This window comes from Eurytemora carolleeae, unplaced genomic scaffold (genome assembly GCF_000591075.1).
Source record: "Eurytemora carolleeae unplaced genomic scaffold, Eaff_2.0 scaffold281, whole genome shotgun sequence".
NCBI classification, from domain to species: Eukaryota; Metazoa; Arthropoda; class Copepoda; order Calanoida; family Temoridae; genus Eurytemora; species Eurytemora carolleeae.
Genome location: NW_019396255.1, coordinates 213,140 through 230,323, shown reverse-complemented (window position 1 = coordinate 230,323; position 17,184 = coordinate 213,140). Strand labels below are relative to the sequence as shown.

At 31.8% G+C, this 17,184-nt stretch overlaps 1 protein-coding gene across 4 annotated transcripts in view; it reads right to left on the bottom strand.

Moving 5' to 3' along the window:
- Positions 1–15,572, bottom strand: part of LOC111699471 (uncharacterized) — a 35,172-nt gene extending 19,600 nt beyond the window's left edge. For 3 of the 4 annotated variants that reach the window (XM_023470161.1, XM_023470164.1, XM_023470163.1), the window contains exons 1-9: positions 15,439–15,572; positions 13,338–13,386; positions 7,271–7,411; positions 6,104–6,198; positions 5,984–6,042; positions 3,991–4,125; positions 3,197–3,277; positions 1,366–1,467; positions 416–515 (exon numbers count right to left, since the gene is read on the bottom strand). In XM_023470161.1, the coding sequence (XP_023325929.1) occupies positions 416–515; positions 1,366–1,467; positions 3,197–3,277; positions 3,991–4,125; positions 5,984–6,042; positions 6,104–6,198; positions 7,271–7,411; positions 13,338–13,386; positions 15,439–15,539 (863 nt within the window). In that variant the 5' untranslated portion in view covers positions 15,540–15,572. Of the gene's footprint in view, positions 1–415; positions 516–1,365; positions 1,468–3,196; positions 3,278–3,990; positions 4,126–5,983; positions 6,043–6,103; positions 6,199–7,270; positions 7,412–9,600; positions 9,650–11,251; positions 11,406–13,337; positions 13,387–15,438 lie in introns of those variants that run through there. The other variant, XM_023470162.1, reaches the window with a different exon arrangement.
- Positions 15,573–17,184: the final 1,612 nt, after the last annotated feature.

The following is a 17,184-nucleotide window of genomic DNA, read 5'->3' as shown; positions in this document are numbered from 1 at the left end:
GGGGTCGTTCGGCGCCCCACCCCCTCCCTGCAAGTTTTTTGTCATAGCACTCTCATTTTTATTAAGCATTGGGAAGCGGTTCGGGGAGGTAAAAAGAAAAAATCTAAAATAGCCAATAACTTTTTTTTGACCAAAGCTACAGTTCTAAAAATGGATGTAGAATCATGGTTTACACGTTAATATTTGTTTTTACCCTTTTTTGCCATTTTTTCGACCCTCCCTTATAGCACTATTACAGTTACCGGTCTTATTTAATGAGCTGAACATGCATTTCAACCCTATACCTATTCTCTAGTGCCTTTTTCTAGGGGGGCGTGGGACCCCCCCCCCTCCATAGATTCAGACCCCAGCCTTTATAGGGTTAATGATCAATACCTTTCATTAAAAATGTAATAAAGTTAAGCTGAGTTTTCACCTTCCCGAGAGCCTGTTACAAAGTTCCATGTGTTCTACAGCACTCAGTTTGATTGGGATAAAGTGGAAACTCGTTGAGGTAGGATCACAAATCTCATTTTCTAATAATCAATCAGAAATTAAGTTTAGAAAACATATAAAATTACTAAAGGATTAGCGTAAATCATCACTCTATACACTAAAACCTCGTTGGTTCATTCATACAGGGTTATCAACAAAGACTGAGAATTCAAAGACGACTAGTGTAGGGAATAAACTCAGTCTTCAATTCTTACAATCAAATTTCCTATGCAATTTTTTGATATTGTTCTGTAATACTCGACAAAGCATTACGAAATAACCTATATCCTGAAAGGTTTTGACAGAGTTATCTATAATACAGGACGTGATATCTATAATACAGGACGTGATATCTATAATACAGGACGTGATATCTATAATACAGGACGTGATATCTATAATACAGGACGTGATATTGAAAAAAAGTTTCGGATATCAAACATTTCTTCTAACTGTGTATACCATGTTAAACCTATGAACAAAACTGTTTCATTGTGGCAATTTTACATCCTACAAAATAAGAAACAATTCTTTATTTTTGTTCCCAGTTTGACTGATCTTTGTGTACAGAAGGTCTAGTAAAATAAAAACTAAAATTTAAAAATTAAAAACCCGAAACTCTGAGTTTATTTACAGGTTATGCAGAAAAATATCAGGTTTAGATCAATCTACAAACAATCTGATTCAGAATGGCCAAAGCTGATTACCAGTCAATGATTTTTTTCAATGGAAACAAATCTTTATTTCTTCTCGACAAAGAGTTTAACAAAAACCGTTTCCATGTTATGCCTCTCATTTGTAAAGGAACAGGGATCAGATTTAATAAGTACATGCAAAAGTATAAAAAGTATTCGATAAGACTTCAACCATATAGTTGTGCCCTTAGCTGACCTAGATCATATGTTTCCATTATTGTAACTTGTGGTTTCCCAACAATAGTCCAGTCTCTCTCCCTCCAGCTGACAATGTCTCCTTCAGGAAATGTTCTACAACCTAAACTAGAAAATATTACAGGGTTACCCTACTCAACATTGTCAATTAGATATATTATAATATATACATATTGTAAAATTATTATAGGTTTAATCAATCACTGAACTACTTTCTCCGGGTTTAAATTTGAACCATCGATTCAAAGCTAAAGATTCAGGAAGGATTTTTTAAAATCGGGGATTCAATTTTGAACCGGCCATAGGCAGCTCAGCGATCCTGTAAGTTCAATAAATTCGGTCCTAAGTCTTGATTTTTAGTCAACATTTTAATCTTGAAGCTTTTATCTTTTGAAACTTTCGAGATATGTTTCATCTATTAATCCTGAGACCGAATTTAAAGAATTTGAACCGCGGCTTAAATTTGAGACGTGGCCCAAATATGGTTGGTTCTACTTAAAATTTAATTAAATTTTTCAAGATTTAAGGCGGCGCTCAATTGAAACCGGTTTTTGATGGATTTGAGACGCGACTCAAATTCATTAAATTCTGACTTAGATTTAATAAACTGAGGTCGGATCTAATGAATAGAAAGACGTCGTTGAACTAAAAATCGCAAAAGTTGGCTATCGATCACATGCACTGATATCTAGACATCTATAAAAGTTAGTCATAAAATTGTTAGACAGCCTCGACTTCGAAAGGTTAAAACGGCTCGAGCTTTGGTTTTACATTTACCTCACAAACATTTTGCAACGTGATTTTTTCTAACTTAACCCTATCCCCGCTGGTGTACTTGAAAACCAGGATACGCTGGGGGGGGGGTCAATTTGACCCCCCCCTCTAAATCCCATGTTTTATGTCCAAATATGACAAATGATACATCATTAGAAAGCTCTTGTGCTCTACTTTTAGAATCTGCAAAAAAATTTGCAAATTTGCGAAAATTTAATTTTTTATCGCAAAATCCAGTTTTATAGTAAAAATGTTTGCAAAAAAAAATTTGTCCAAAAAATGACAAATTATACATTTTTGAAAAGCCCTTGACCATGCCATTTCAAATATGCAAAAAATTTTGCAAAATTTTAAATAACCTGATTTTTAATCAAGAAAAACTAAAAATGTGCTAATTTCCTTTGACAGGTTTTTTGCAAAAAAATTGCAATTTTTTTTCGCAAAACTTGTGCAATCCGTTTCCTTATGTCATAGGCTTTCCAAAAAGCTAAATTTTATCAAAATCTGACAAGTGAAAGTGGGTCAAAACAAAGATTTAGTTTGCCACAGGCAAAAGCAGTCATTCAGGCAGTGTGCCTGAGGACTCAGGCAGTTAGTATTAAAGCCCGGTTTTAGGCCTAAAGGGAGGGCTTTGGGTATGTAAGAAAAGTCAGAAAATTTCAACAGCCTCAGACCAATACTTTTTGAGTTATGTAAAAAAAAACTACAGGGGGGGGTCAAATTGACCCCCCCCCAGCGGGAATAGGGTTAAGCTTGAGAGCAAAATGCTGCTCAATATTTGCGTGAATGCGTGCACATCTTGGTTCGCAGTAAGTATAGATACAAAGTTCCTCTATCCGTACTTAGTTCAACTACATCTTGCTATTTATTAATTTCTATCTCTAGTCTTTTTTACGACTGACGTTTAGTTTTTAATAACAATGATTCAGAGAAGGAAATTCTTTTGAATCATATGATTATTAAAGATTATAAAATTTTCGATTTTTATTATTTTTCCAGTCCATTCTAATTTATATTCCTTGTATAAAATGAACAAAGATCATTAGTTTAATTTTGGCCTGTTAAGTCTTTAAGCTCTTGATCAGAAAGTACACCGTTGAACACTTGGACATCAGTTACTTGACCATACATCGAGTAATCTACATAATTATATAATTAAATAATTAACAACACAAAACCCTAGAACAGGAAGACGACTTTTAGACTTCAGTTATGACTTTAAATAAACAGCAGTGTAAAATGTCCCATTTCACTGAATAAATAAATCAATAGATACTATTCAAATTGTTTGCTTCATACAAAACAACATCAAAAACACATAATTAGTACTTTAATGTCGTTTTCAAATTGCAGTTAATTCTGGTTCTTACTATATGTAATTTTTAAATTGATATTGAACAATTGATTTATATAATTATTTATTTATAGATTGTTTACACAGTCAGGTTGCAAAATTATATACAGGGTCTTTAAAAAAACATCATTTTAAAATTTTACCTAATGAGGTAAAAAATCATTACATGATGATAACAAAATTCGCAAATGCATATTCAAATGTGGACATTTGGTTTTATGAAGTTTTTTTTATGGCACAAATGCAAAAATAGCAGCTTTGCACTTTATTCACACAACCCACAGAAACCTGGATTTTGCCGTGTGTTTTCCGCTACTTTTTGACAAACATGAATAAAGACTGATATGTATTCGCAAATGTCCCAACGTTCAGGTTTCAGAAATATAAGTTTTAGATCTTTATGTTGTGTTCTTCTTTTAATTTAGAGTGCTTAAAAGAACTGGTTTTGAGAGACCCATGATAAGAAAATTAGAAATTATATTTATAAAATTTTATTACCAATATTGTCCATATCATAAGCACACCCAGCAGACACGTGACTATAGGTTGGGAGAAGGGTTTCTCCAACATCTATTAAACCTTGGTCATTTTTACTGAAAATCTTCTCTCCGTTCTCAAAGACAGCAATATCTCCTGAAACAAAGTATTGAAGGTGCTGCAAATTCCGCTGTACATAAACTCCGGTTCAAGGTACCGGGCCGAATTTAAGCAGCTAGAGCAAGCTATACAGTACACATATAGACTTTTTAAGGCAAAACGGGACTGTACAACAAATGACTCGGCCCCTTTGAGGTATTACAACTGTAACATTAAAATATAGTGTGGAGGATCGTAAATGTCGCCTTTCAGTCCGGAAGCTTAGCTAACCAAACCAAATATATTAGATATAGTTCTATAAACCCAAGAGATATATTTATATGTTTTAGTTCCTTGGTTCCTTGTTTAAACTCATGTTGTATGTTAGAATTAAATATATATATAGCAGTTACAGTGATAACCAGAAAACTCTGGAATAAGAAAACGACTTTTAGACTCAAGTTATATCTTTAAAAAGTCCAATGAGCTTGGGACACAACAAATGTGCATTGTAAACAGACCATTTTTAATCTATAAGGGTTTTTTAAGTGTATAGTAAAACACTATATAAACTTAAATATAGCTTAAATATTGTCTTTCTATATGTTTTCTGGTCATCCCTGTACTTTATTTTGGTCTTTAACTCGTCGCTACAGTATAAATGACTCAAATTTCTTTAACAACACTTTGATATGTTTCCACAATTTTTGGTTTATTATATGATTCGTTTTTATTACTTCAATTTTGTTGGTCTGCATGCATCTAGTATGCCAGCTGGAATTAAAGAAGCTAAATTCAATTATTTTATTGATCCGAATGTGTTTTGTGCATCCATCAGAATATCTTTGCATAATTTGATTGGCCAGCATGCATCAAGCAAGCCCAGTTGCATAAACCTCAACTTTGGCCTTAAAATCGAAAACATAAATCTTAAGTTAGGTTAATATTTTTCAAAAAATTTGACAGCCTGTATCTAACAGAATGCAGATAGCTCAACTTTTAACTTATAAATGGATTAGTTGATGACAAAACAGAAGGTTGCCATTTTCAAAATTGTCGGATCTCTACCAAACTTGGATGGAACCAAGGCAAGGTTAAGGAGAGTCTCCACTAAAAGTTTCACCCTGATCTCTTGAAAACACAAGAGGGGTAATTAATACAGTATGACATGGTGCATAATTCTGGCCTTACGTCTTGGTTCTTGAACGCCGAATTTTATGATGTCTCTAAACTTGACCAAAGTTGGATGCAGCCTAGGTCGGGGTAAGGAGAGTCTCCGCTGGGTGAAGCGTCGGGAAACTCGACGGTCGCGGGGTGCAATTTAAACTACGATTTCGACAAATGAAATCAAAATTTTTAAGAGAGTTGAATATTTGCACTTGAAAACGCATAAACATACTAAAAACTTGAAGTCCAGAATTTTTTAATCAAGTGTCATTTTCATGTTTTTCAGCACAGTGCACAGAAACACAACTTTGACAAGTGAAACGAAATTTTTAAGGAAATCGAAACATTAGATCGTTGCACTTGAAAACGCAGAAACACGCTGTTAAAATATGAAGTCCATATTTTTGTTATCAAGCTTCTTTATGATGTTTTTATGCGCGGCGCACAGAAACACGATTTTGAGAAATTAAACCAAACTTTTTAAGATAATTGAATCTTTACATTTGAAACATTGGAATAAAAACGCAGAGACGCAATAAAAAACATCCAGAATTGAATCTTTGCATTTCTTTATTTTTTAATTATTTAAAGGCACAAAGAAACCGGGAAAAAAATAACATCTTACCCCAGTTTTGATTTTGGGGCAGTTTTCACCAATACTGTTCTAGCTGCCTATAAGTCAGTATGCGGTACTAGACTTCAACTGCATGCAGTGTATTAGAGTACTATCTAAGCTATTCTTTTTAACCTGTTGTCATATCTAAAGTTAAACATGGATGCCGCCAGGACTGAAGCTGAAGAGGAGACCTGAAAAAAAGTTTAAACGTTTAAACTTTCAATCTCAATTTTTTATAACTTTTGTCTCCACCTTGATTCCCCCAACCCGATCCAGATGACATTATCTCCTTTTGTATTTCTAACTCCAAACCATCTACCTGTCAACCATTCTCCAAACACTATTTCCTAAAAAACAAGTTTTCCGAAATCAAGATGCATGTTACCGGACGAACTATCAATTTATTATTCTTGTAAAGGAGCAAACTCTAATTTTTAGATCCACGTGTCTTTTTAACCTGAGATGGAATTTAAAGAATTTGAGCCCTGGTTTAAATCTGCCAAAACCCGGTTTAAATTAAGCACCGGCTTCAATCTTGAAACATTTGATATAATTTTAAGTGGAACCAACCATATTTAAGCCGCGGATTAAATTTAAACCGCCGCTCAAATTCTTTAAATTCGGCCACTGATGGCGTAAACCTTTCATATTGAAAAATGTATTGTTTGAAAATCAAAGCTTTTCATGATATGCTTAAATTTGTATAAAATGTTAAAAAGCTTATTTCAGTTGATTTTTTGACAAAAATGATTTAATTGGGAAAATGTTCCAATCATTTTAACTCTGCTTCATGTTTATATCTGACTGAATAGAATTCATTAAAGAAAAAGTTCTTCTAATGAGTTCATCAAAAGTTTTACAATAATTATTCAAAAGTTTTATTTTGAAAAAACGATAGCTTGTATCATTAACTTACAAAAAGGTAAATTTTGAACGCTTGATTTGCGACCTGTTTTATATACCTGTCTGATTTTCAATTATTTAACTTTAGCGGCGGACAAACTTTTATATATCATTCAATTTTTTCATGACTATCAAAATTTCTTTCTTAAAAATTATTTTCTCTACTACTTATCAACATTGCAATGTTCAATAGTGTACATCAAAGCAAATAAGAATCCCTTCTTTATCCGGAAAGTGGGTTCTAGAGTAAATATTGATATTAAAATTGTTTTCAATATCTAGCAGGATATTTCCTTTCAACTGCATCTTTTCATTCTAAACATTAATAAGGAAGCCTGGAATTTATTTCAGTTGGGCTTTACAAGTAATTTACAAATAGTTTTTATTTTTTATGAAAAAATCAATTTGTACTACTTGTTTTTCTGATAATTCATTGGTTTTTGGATAGAAATTATTTGTCACTTTTGTTTTAAATGCTTAAGAGAAATATATCAGATTTATTTGCAGTAATGTTACCTCTACAACAGATATTTTTGTATCTGTTATATTGAGAACTCCTAGTCCGACTACTGTAGAGAAAGCTTCTTTAGGATAATCGTAGTTCAAGGGTTTAGCTCGGTAGCATATAGTCGTCTGCTTAGGGAGACTATACGGACCCTAGGACCAGATAAATATACCATAAAGGACTAGTGGTAGGGAGACTATCCGGACCCTGGGACCATATAAATATACCATAAAGGACTAGTAGTAGGGAGACTATACAGACCCTGGGACCAGATAAATATACCATAAAGGACTAGTAGTAGGGAGACTATACGGACCATGGTACCAGATAAATATACCATAAAGGACTAGTAGTAGGGAGACTATATGGACCCTGGGACCAGATAAATATACCATAAAGGACTAGTAGTAAGGTGACTATACGGACCCTGGGACCAGATAAATATACCATAAAGGACTAGTAGTAGGGAGACTATACGGACCCTGGGACCAGATAAATATACCATAAAGGACTAGTAGTAGGGAGACTATACGGACCCTGGGACCAGATAAATATACCATAAAAGACTAGTAGTAGGAAGACTATATTAACTATTGAACCAGATAAATATACCATAAAGGACTTGTAGTAGGAAGACTATACGAACTATTGAACCAGATAAATATACCATAAAAGACTAGTAGTAAGAAGACTATATTAACTATTGAACCAGATAAATATACCATAAAAGACTAGTAGTAGAAACTATACGGACTATTGAACCAGATACATATACCATAAAGTAACACGACTACGCCATTCAGAATTTCAAGAACTGTGGCGGGTGGCCACGTTAGAATCATTGTATTGTTTACTTGAAATGTATAAATACGCGCCATACAGAAATTTTATGTACTGAGACATTAAAAAGTCATATAAAATACTAACTGAAGTGTCTGGCGTTGCCCTTGGAATTTTAAAAACATATTTTTTTTTAATTTTGAAAAAAAATTATCGATTTAAAAGAACATCGGTCCAGCTGTTTGACCAGCTGACATATACAGGTATATATATCAGCGAGGTCTTAATCTTTGTGGGTAACAATGTAAAACTGTCATTTGTTTAATCATTTAAAGAGGAATACTTTTCATATTAACTGTAGAAATCATCTTAGGTGATATGTTTGATTCACAACCTCTTTAATCCATTTTCTGATTAGTGGCTTGTAGATTTATGCAGAGACTATATTCAAGGAAATTATTAGAATTCAACATTTTTTACAATAGAAAAATAATAATATCTCATCAGGGTCAGGTTTAAAGGGTGCATTGGACATACCATTTTTAAAATTTGTCTACAGTCTCTTTTTCAAGTGTTTTTTTATTTTAATTTTGTTCAATTTTAATTTTAGATTTTTTTTAAAAATTGGGTTTTATTTATATTTATTGTTGGGTTAAGGTTTAAATTCTATCTTAATTTTTCAATTTTTTATTTGTTTAACCTCCGAATTTACTTTCAAGTTTTGAACTGTTTAATTTGATTAAGATAAAAGGTTGTCACAGTTTACAATTCATACAAAGATAAATAGAAAAAAGAAAATAGAAAATAGAAAATAGAAAATAGAAAATAGAAAATAGAAAATAGAAAATAGAAAATAGAAAATAGAAAATAGAAAATAGAAAATAGAAAAGAGAAAAGAGAAAATAGAAAATAAAAAGAGTAGGCGTAACTTTTTCTGCTTATTTGGTACGACCAAGGAATATTAGTTTATAAATCATAATAACGATATTTTCTAAAGGAACGGATTATTTGCTCTAAACTAATTTACAAATCAATTAAATCTTTGCAACCTCATGTCGGAGACCTTTGATATTTCAAACTATAAATTCTGCTTTAACAAACAGTCAAAGTATCATCTTACATCATCAGAGTCTGGGATTTATAACCTACGGCTTGGGTCCTACTCCTAATTCCTTAAATACGGCTTTAAGACAAAAATCTTAGACCCAACTCTGAAGACAGCTTATGTCACTTGATTGATCTTAGGCTTGACATACGGAGTTAGGCCCTATGAAAATAAAACCGACCTCGGATGGTTTTAGTGGAAAATAAGGCTTAATGTTGAGTCTTGTTAACATAGAAACCTGGAATGTGCCAATTCCAACCATGAAAATCCGCCAAATCCAAATGCTAGTGTTATGAACTCAACTATGTGCAAAATTAGATGCAACTTAAATCAGAGCCCCCCAACCGTAAATAAGGCCCAACGGCAGCTTAAAAACGATGTCAAATCAAAATAAAAATTCCCAGATTTGGACACTTAATATTATTTTCATTATTTTTCTAGATGATATAATTATTCCTCTGAAAGTACACAGTCAAGTTCTAGGCAGTTTCCACAGTTTAGTTCTCTAAATAAATCTAGATTTTAATAGGTCCTTGAATAGGCTTTTTACATAATGACATTAGTGTTTGTGAACTTTTGAGCTTTCTTGCGCATGAATCGGAAAACATGAAATTTTCATAATAATTTACCAAAATTGATAGCTTTTAGCACATAATTCATTCACTTCAGGTTTATTAAATAATCTACATACAAAATAAATATATATATATATATATATATAAACATGCTACTCTTAGTTGGTTACTTGTTAAAAAAAAACTTTTGCGGAAATAGCTGACTTTTTCGCGCAATATTGTTACGCAACAAAAGAAATATTTTTCGTTGCAAAGAAAAAATTGCTTAAAAGTTTTTCGAATGGAAACCCTATTCTTGTACTGTAGTTATCTTTTTCAAAGTCAAACATTTTAATAGTTTTTTTTTTATTTAAGGATAGTAATTACAAACGAAAATTTGATAACGTACCAATATCTAAAGATCGACACTTATTTTAATAAAAACCCGGTCAAAGAGAAAACATACAAAATGACAATTCCACGCTTATGAAATGTTTAAAAGCGAGAAAATTATTCGGAAACCTGAAAGCAAGATAATATTAATAATATCATTTCATAGCAGTACAATGCATATTCATATGTGTTAGAGATGAAAAATAGAAAAGAGTACATAATGTTTCATAACAGGGATATAGTGTTCTATGACAGGGGATCATAATGTTTCATGACAAGGATATAGTGTTCTATGACAGGGGAACATAATGTTTCATGACAGAATACAGTGTTCTATGACAGGGGAACATAATGCTTCATAACAGGGATATAGTGATCTATGACAGGGGAACATAATGTTTCATGAAAAGGATACAGTGTTCTATGACAGGGGTACATAATGTTTCATGACAGGGATATAGTGTTCTATGACAGGGGTACATAATATTTCATGACAAGGATATAGTGTTCTATGACAGGGGAACATAATGTGTCATGACAAGGATATAGTGTTCTATGACAGGGGAACATAATATTTCATGACAAGGATATAGTGTTCTATGACAGGGGAACATAATATTTCATGACAAGGAAATAGTGTTCTATGACAGGGGAACATAATGTTTCATGACAGGGATATAGTGTTCTATGACAGGGGTACATAATGTTTCATGACAGGGATATAGTGTTCTATGACAGGGGAACATAATGTTTCATGACAGGGATATAGTGTTCTATGACAGGGGTACATAATGTTTCATGACAGGGATATAGTGTTCCATGACAAGGGAACATAATGTTTCATGACAGGGGTATATAATGTACTTGACAGGGGTATATAATGTTCTTGACAGGGGTACATAACATTCCTTGACAGGGGAATATAATGTTTCCTGACAGGGGTATACAATGTTTTTTGACAGGAGTATATAGTGACCTTTGACAGGTGTATATATTTTTCCATATATGTGGATAGGGTTACATAAACCCACAGTGGAATTAAAAGTTCCATTATTAGGAGGTTTCATTTTTATGAAGTTGGTTCATAATGTTCTATATTGTAAGTTTTCTCTCTGTTAAATTATGTTGAATAATTTTGATTTTTTTGTTTCCACTTTTACCTGAGATTAGTATATCTGTTTAAAAAATAGATATTTTTGGAAACCATCTCTCCAAAGTGAAAGGAAAGAATTGATATAAATAAGTTGAAAAAAATGCGCATTTTGCCAACTTCGGAAAATGATAAGATTTGTTATGTTCCCTTGCACCACTTAGAGAAGGTATATTTAGAATAGATTAAATCTATGAGCAATATTTAATTTATACTCGAAACCCTTCCAATTCCCCCCCCCTTAATTTTCTTTATATAATAACAAGAAAAAATCAAAGCATGTTAGTAAAGAATACAAATTTATGAAAATGTTTATATTTTGTGTCCTCCCTCCATTGTAATATCTTTATACAATTTCAAATTTATTTGCAATTAAATAATTCGTAAAAATATAAAATGAAATGCTATCAATTTCATCAAATTGTAAATCATGCAAATTAATAATAATTTAATTTTCAAATAAAATGATTAAATCATTTTTATATAAACTGTTCTATTCTGCTAAAAACTAAAACTGTCCAATGTTCTTTGTACTGACCCGGAAACTTTTTGGCGCAGAATTAGTTAAACCAGTCTTTTGTAACCAAGTTCAATTGTAGAAAAGTGGTTCTACTTCTTATCGCTTTTCATCAAAATAAAAATCAGCTTGGACAAAGTGGCCATGTAGCGCACTGAATTTTACCCTACATACATATTCTCCTACAGAAATAGGAAATTGATCTGTTTCTCTAAAAAGATTTCCTAGAAAATGTTTTTTTCATAAATTATTCTTAATTATCACTAATTACAATCTAATCAAGTTTATTGGTTTATTATATCTGACTTTGATTAATTAAAATTAAAAAATAGAAAACAACTCATTTTTTAGTACTTTTGCTTTTGAAGATTTATAAAGATTTAGAATTTAAAATTAAGATAAATGTTTGTTTAGCATGCATAAACTACAAGTTTGTTTAGAATTTATAAACTACAAGTTTGTTTACCATACAAAAACTACAAGTTTGTTTAGCATTTATAAACTACAAGTTAGTTTACCATACATAAACTGCAAGTTTGTTTAGCATGCATAAACTACAAGTTTGTTTATCATGCATAAACTAAAAGTTTGTTTAGCATTTATAAACTACAAGTTTGTTTACCATACATAAACTGCAAGTTTGTTTACCATGCATAAACTACAAGTTTGTTTAGCATGCATAAACTACAAGTTTGTTTACCATACATAAACTGCAAGTTTGTTTATCATGCATAAACTACAAATTAGTTTACCATACATAAACTGCAAGTTTGTTTATCATGCATAAACTACAAGCTTGTTTAGCATGCATAGACTACAAGTTTGTTTACCAGACATAAACTGCAAGTTTGGTTACTATGCATAAACTACAAGTTTGTTTACCATGCATAAACTACAAGTATGTTTACCATGCATAAACTACAAGTTTGTTTACCATACATAAACTGCAAGTTTGTTTACCATGCATAAACAACAAGTTTGTTTCGCATGCCTAAACTAAAAGTTTGTTTACCGTGCATAAACTACAAGTTTGTTTACCATGCATAAACTACAAGTATGTTTACTATGCATAAACTACAAGTTTGTTTACCATGCATAAACTACAAGTATGTTTACCATGCATAAACTTCAAGTTTGTTTACCAACTACAAGTTGCCCAAGTCTTAAAAACACTTTAAGTAAAAAACTATTTTTTTATGACCCCAGGTTCCCATGGACCAAAAATTGTCAATTTAGTTCAGCCGTTTAGGAATATATAGGAGCGAAGATCGTTATAATATTTATAAATATTTGTCCCCCCCCCTGCCCCTCTCATCCCTCTATTTTTCAACCTTTCTATAGGAAACCTATGGACTTGTTTAATAACGAGAAAGGGTTCAAGATTGTCCACAATTTGTGCAAATGTATATTTTAAAACTATTTCAGTTTAACTATACAAAAAGAAATCAAAATCTTTCAAAAAACGCCAATATTTTTTATAATTGATGTACTTATTTATATATAAGTGCTATTTGCAGTAAAGTAAAAATTTAAGTAAATTTTAAGAATTTTTTCTTTTGTTTATTTGACATATTTATTCCTGAGAGATTACACAGGTTAGGTTTCTACAATCCCAACAGTTTAGTTCCCTAAAAACAAATTTAATTAAAAATTGTAAATAGAAATCAGCAAATTCCAACAAAATTATTAACCAGTCCAGTCCAGCAAATTTTTAAACTAAGGTTATGATTTAACTCAAGGGTGTAATGCAAGGAAATTCAATTGCGGTTGTGTATAATCTGTGTACATATTGAAACCAGCTCTCTCTGGGCGGAATTTGTAAACAATAATAGATGCATCAGTGTTCGTTTAGTATCCGAGGAGGTTAAAAGCATTAAATTTTGATAATTTTGATAATTCACATTATAGTTTCCTATGACCAGAATATTTCATTGATTTTTTTATGTGAAAAATGGATCCCAAGTCAGGCTTCGACATCCGTCTTGTGTTTACATAAGCACCCAGAGACAGTACACTGCAGTACAAAAGATGTGTACACTTCTGAAATAACTTTCCTTGCCTTACATCCCTGATTTTTCTAAATTTTTAATCCTAAACAGGCTGGGGGGGAGTGGCGCCCCCCTCTATTTTTTTACCTTTAATAAAGATAAATTAAAATCTAAAATAGCCCATAATTTTTTATGACTAAAGCTACAAATCTAAAACTATATCTTTGAAAAGCCCTTGAAAAATGGATGTAGAAACATGTGTCACACTTTGATATTTGTTTTAAACAAAAAGTATTTTTTTTAATATTTGTTTGACCTTTTTTGGCATTTTTTTCAACCCTCCCTAGCACCTACACTATAAAAGTTATCGATCAAATTTCATTTTTTTAATGAGCTGGCCTTAAAAAATTAGGCTACTTGCATGCATTTCAAACCTATACCTATTCTCTTCGGACTTTTTCTAAGGGGGGCGTCCCAATTCTTAACTAAAAAGTAGTTTAGCAGAGTTCACAACTAAAAAACTAGTTTAGAAAATTCACAACTAAAAAACTAGTCCAGCAGAGTTCACAACTGAAAAACTAGTTTAGAAATTCATAACTAAAAAACTAGTACAGCTCGAGTTCACAACTAAAATACTAGTCAAGAAAATTCATAACTAAAAAACTGATTAAGCAAAATTCTTATAAGGAACTATTCAGAAAACTTCTAACTAGTTCAGCAAACTTCTTAACTAAAGAACTGATCGAGTAAAATTCTGAACTAAAGAACTAAACTCAAGTAAAATTCTTAACTAAGGAACTATAGTTCAGAAAACGTCTAAATTCAAGAACTAGTTCAGCAAACTTCTTAACTATAAAACTAATCGAGTAAAATTCTGAACTAAAGAACTATAGTCATGCAAACTTCTTAACAAAGGAACTATAGTTCAAAAAACTTCCTAACTAAAGAACTAGTTCAGCAAACTTCTTAACTAAAGAATTAGTACACCAAAGTTCTGAACAAAAGAACTAGTCCAGCTAAATTTTTAACTAAGAAATAGTCCTGCAAAAGAATAAAAGTCTTTTCAACAAACTAATCCCTATATCTGTGCAACAAAATGTCGTAGACCATAGATATTTCAAACTATGAATTCTATTTGAAATATATAAGGTTTTTAACAATCAGAATGAAGAGATAAAGGGATTAGAAAATCTGATTTTGACTCAAACTTCTTAATGAAATAACTGTTAGAGAAGAAATTATAACTAAAGAACTATAGTCCAGAAAATTTCATAACTAAGGAATTAAATGACTCTGAGCATGTCATACCCGCATCGCTGGACACTGGGAACTTCCATTGTGGAAGGGCAATATGTTGAGTAAAAGTATATTTTGTGCTACACAATATACAAATTGAATTTTTAGATAAAAACCCCAAAATATAAATAGATAAAATTTATAAAACGACAGGTCTCAACTCCCACCAATCCACCCTTAGTCCTCACCACTTGGTAAATCAAAACAGGGGTAAAAGTAAACCTCTTAAGGCAACTATGGAATCTAAATTAAAATTTGTTGGTCATATTCATTTTAAATTGATTTTTTTCGGTGAAATTTTCCTATCATCTATTGGTTTGCTTTGGTAAATTCGGAAATTTTCTTTATTAGATTATTTTTTCTTGTTAATCTATGACATTTGATTATATTTTTTACCTAAAATTAGCCTTTCTATGCAGAAAGAAAGTTTGAATGGGAGTCAGTTGTCCCAAATGAAGAAAAAGAAAAACTAGAAAAAATATGAAAAATAAGCTCATGTTGTTAACTTCAGCAATTACTCTTGTCTTGCTGGAAACTGTAGAGGAAAGATTGAATGAAATTTACCCGCAATATCTTATTTATACCTTATAAACATTTGAACTATTTATCAAGGCTTAAAATAACAATAGATATTTATTTTGCATAAACAAACAACAGAACAAGAAACAAAAATGCTTATTACTTTTATTCACCCTTCTCATTATCCCTCAGTTTCTTTAATAATTTTCCCACCAAATTAGCTGATTATTACAATATTATGGATCAAAAATATTAAATATCAAACCATTGCAAATTACAAGTCGTTGAATGGAGTAAACTTTATTATCATTTGTTTTTAGCTTAAATATTTCAAACTTTAACTATTTTATCTTGCAGAATACTTCTACTCATTTTAGAGTTTAGAGTGGGGAAATCTAAAAAAACTTTACAGACAGGCCCAACTTTAAGGCGTTGCCAGGTTTTAACCCTGACCAACCTTGTTATAAGTTTAGCCCTGGAAGTTATTCCTATATGCTTTGGTTTTGAATGAGTTTTTGATAAAATGTTGATAGACTTTAGCATAGGGCTGGACAAAGTTCCTTTAACTAAACGCCGTTATCGAAACAGAGGTTTTCAAAAATAAACGAAAGAGTCCGTTAACAAAAGGCAAAAACGTTTAGTTTTAATTCATTAACGAAACGGATTAGCCGTTACCTGGAAAAAGTAATGGTTGAACACAAAAACATAACGGATGCGTTAACAATCAAGGAAATTTTTAGAGTTTTAGAGTTTACAGTTGAAAATATCTCCTGTTAAAGCTGTTAGCCCTAAACAGGCGGGGAACTTTTATGCATAGGGTAGAAGGGTACAGAGCAGTAAAAAGTCCGGTCTGTGTAAAAAAAATCTAAAACAGCCCGTAACCCCCATCCCCCCAGCCATTATAGGGTTAATATTGGGATCGTTAACTAACAGTAACTTTTCTTAAAAAAACTGAAAATTCTGTTAACAAAGCAAACTTTCCGTTGTCACCCTTAAAACTAACAACTACCTGAAATTTTTTTTTAATGGTTGGAACTTACAGTTAACGAAATGCTTTAGCAAATATAGAGGCCCTATAGTAAATTACGTTGTACAATTGTCCATAAATCTAAATGTGCTCATTAGTAAAAACGTAAATCATGTATTGCGAGTAAACCATCAATATACGTAGATATCTATGACTCCTTCATACCGATATTGTGATTGCTTAACTACGTTATATTTAACAGTGCGTAACTTGTAATTACGCTGTTAAAATCCAATTCTAATCTAAACTGAAGAAAACACCTTAGTTAATATAAAGTTAAAGATTGTGTCCTAGTTGAGATATTAATAGTTTACAAGATCGTGTCCAAGTTAAACAGGACATTGATAACTCAAGATCGTGTCCTAGTTAAGACATTGATAGCTTAAGATTGTTCTAGTTGAGACATTAATAGTTTACGAGATCGTGTCCTAGTTGAGACATTGATAGCTCAAGATCATGTCCTAGTTTAATGACATTTTAACGGATCGTGTTCTAGTTGAATCAATGATAGCTGAAGATCGTGTTCTAGTTGAGACATCGATAGTTTACGAGATCGTGTTCTAGTTGAGGCATTGATAGCTCAAGATCATGTCCTA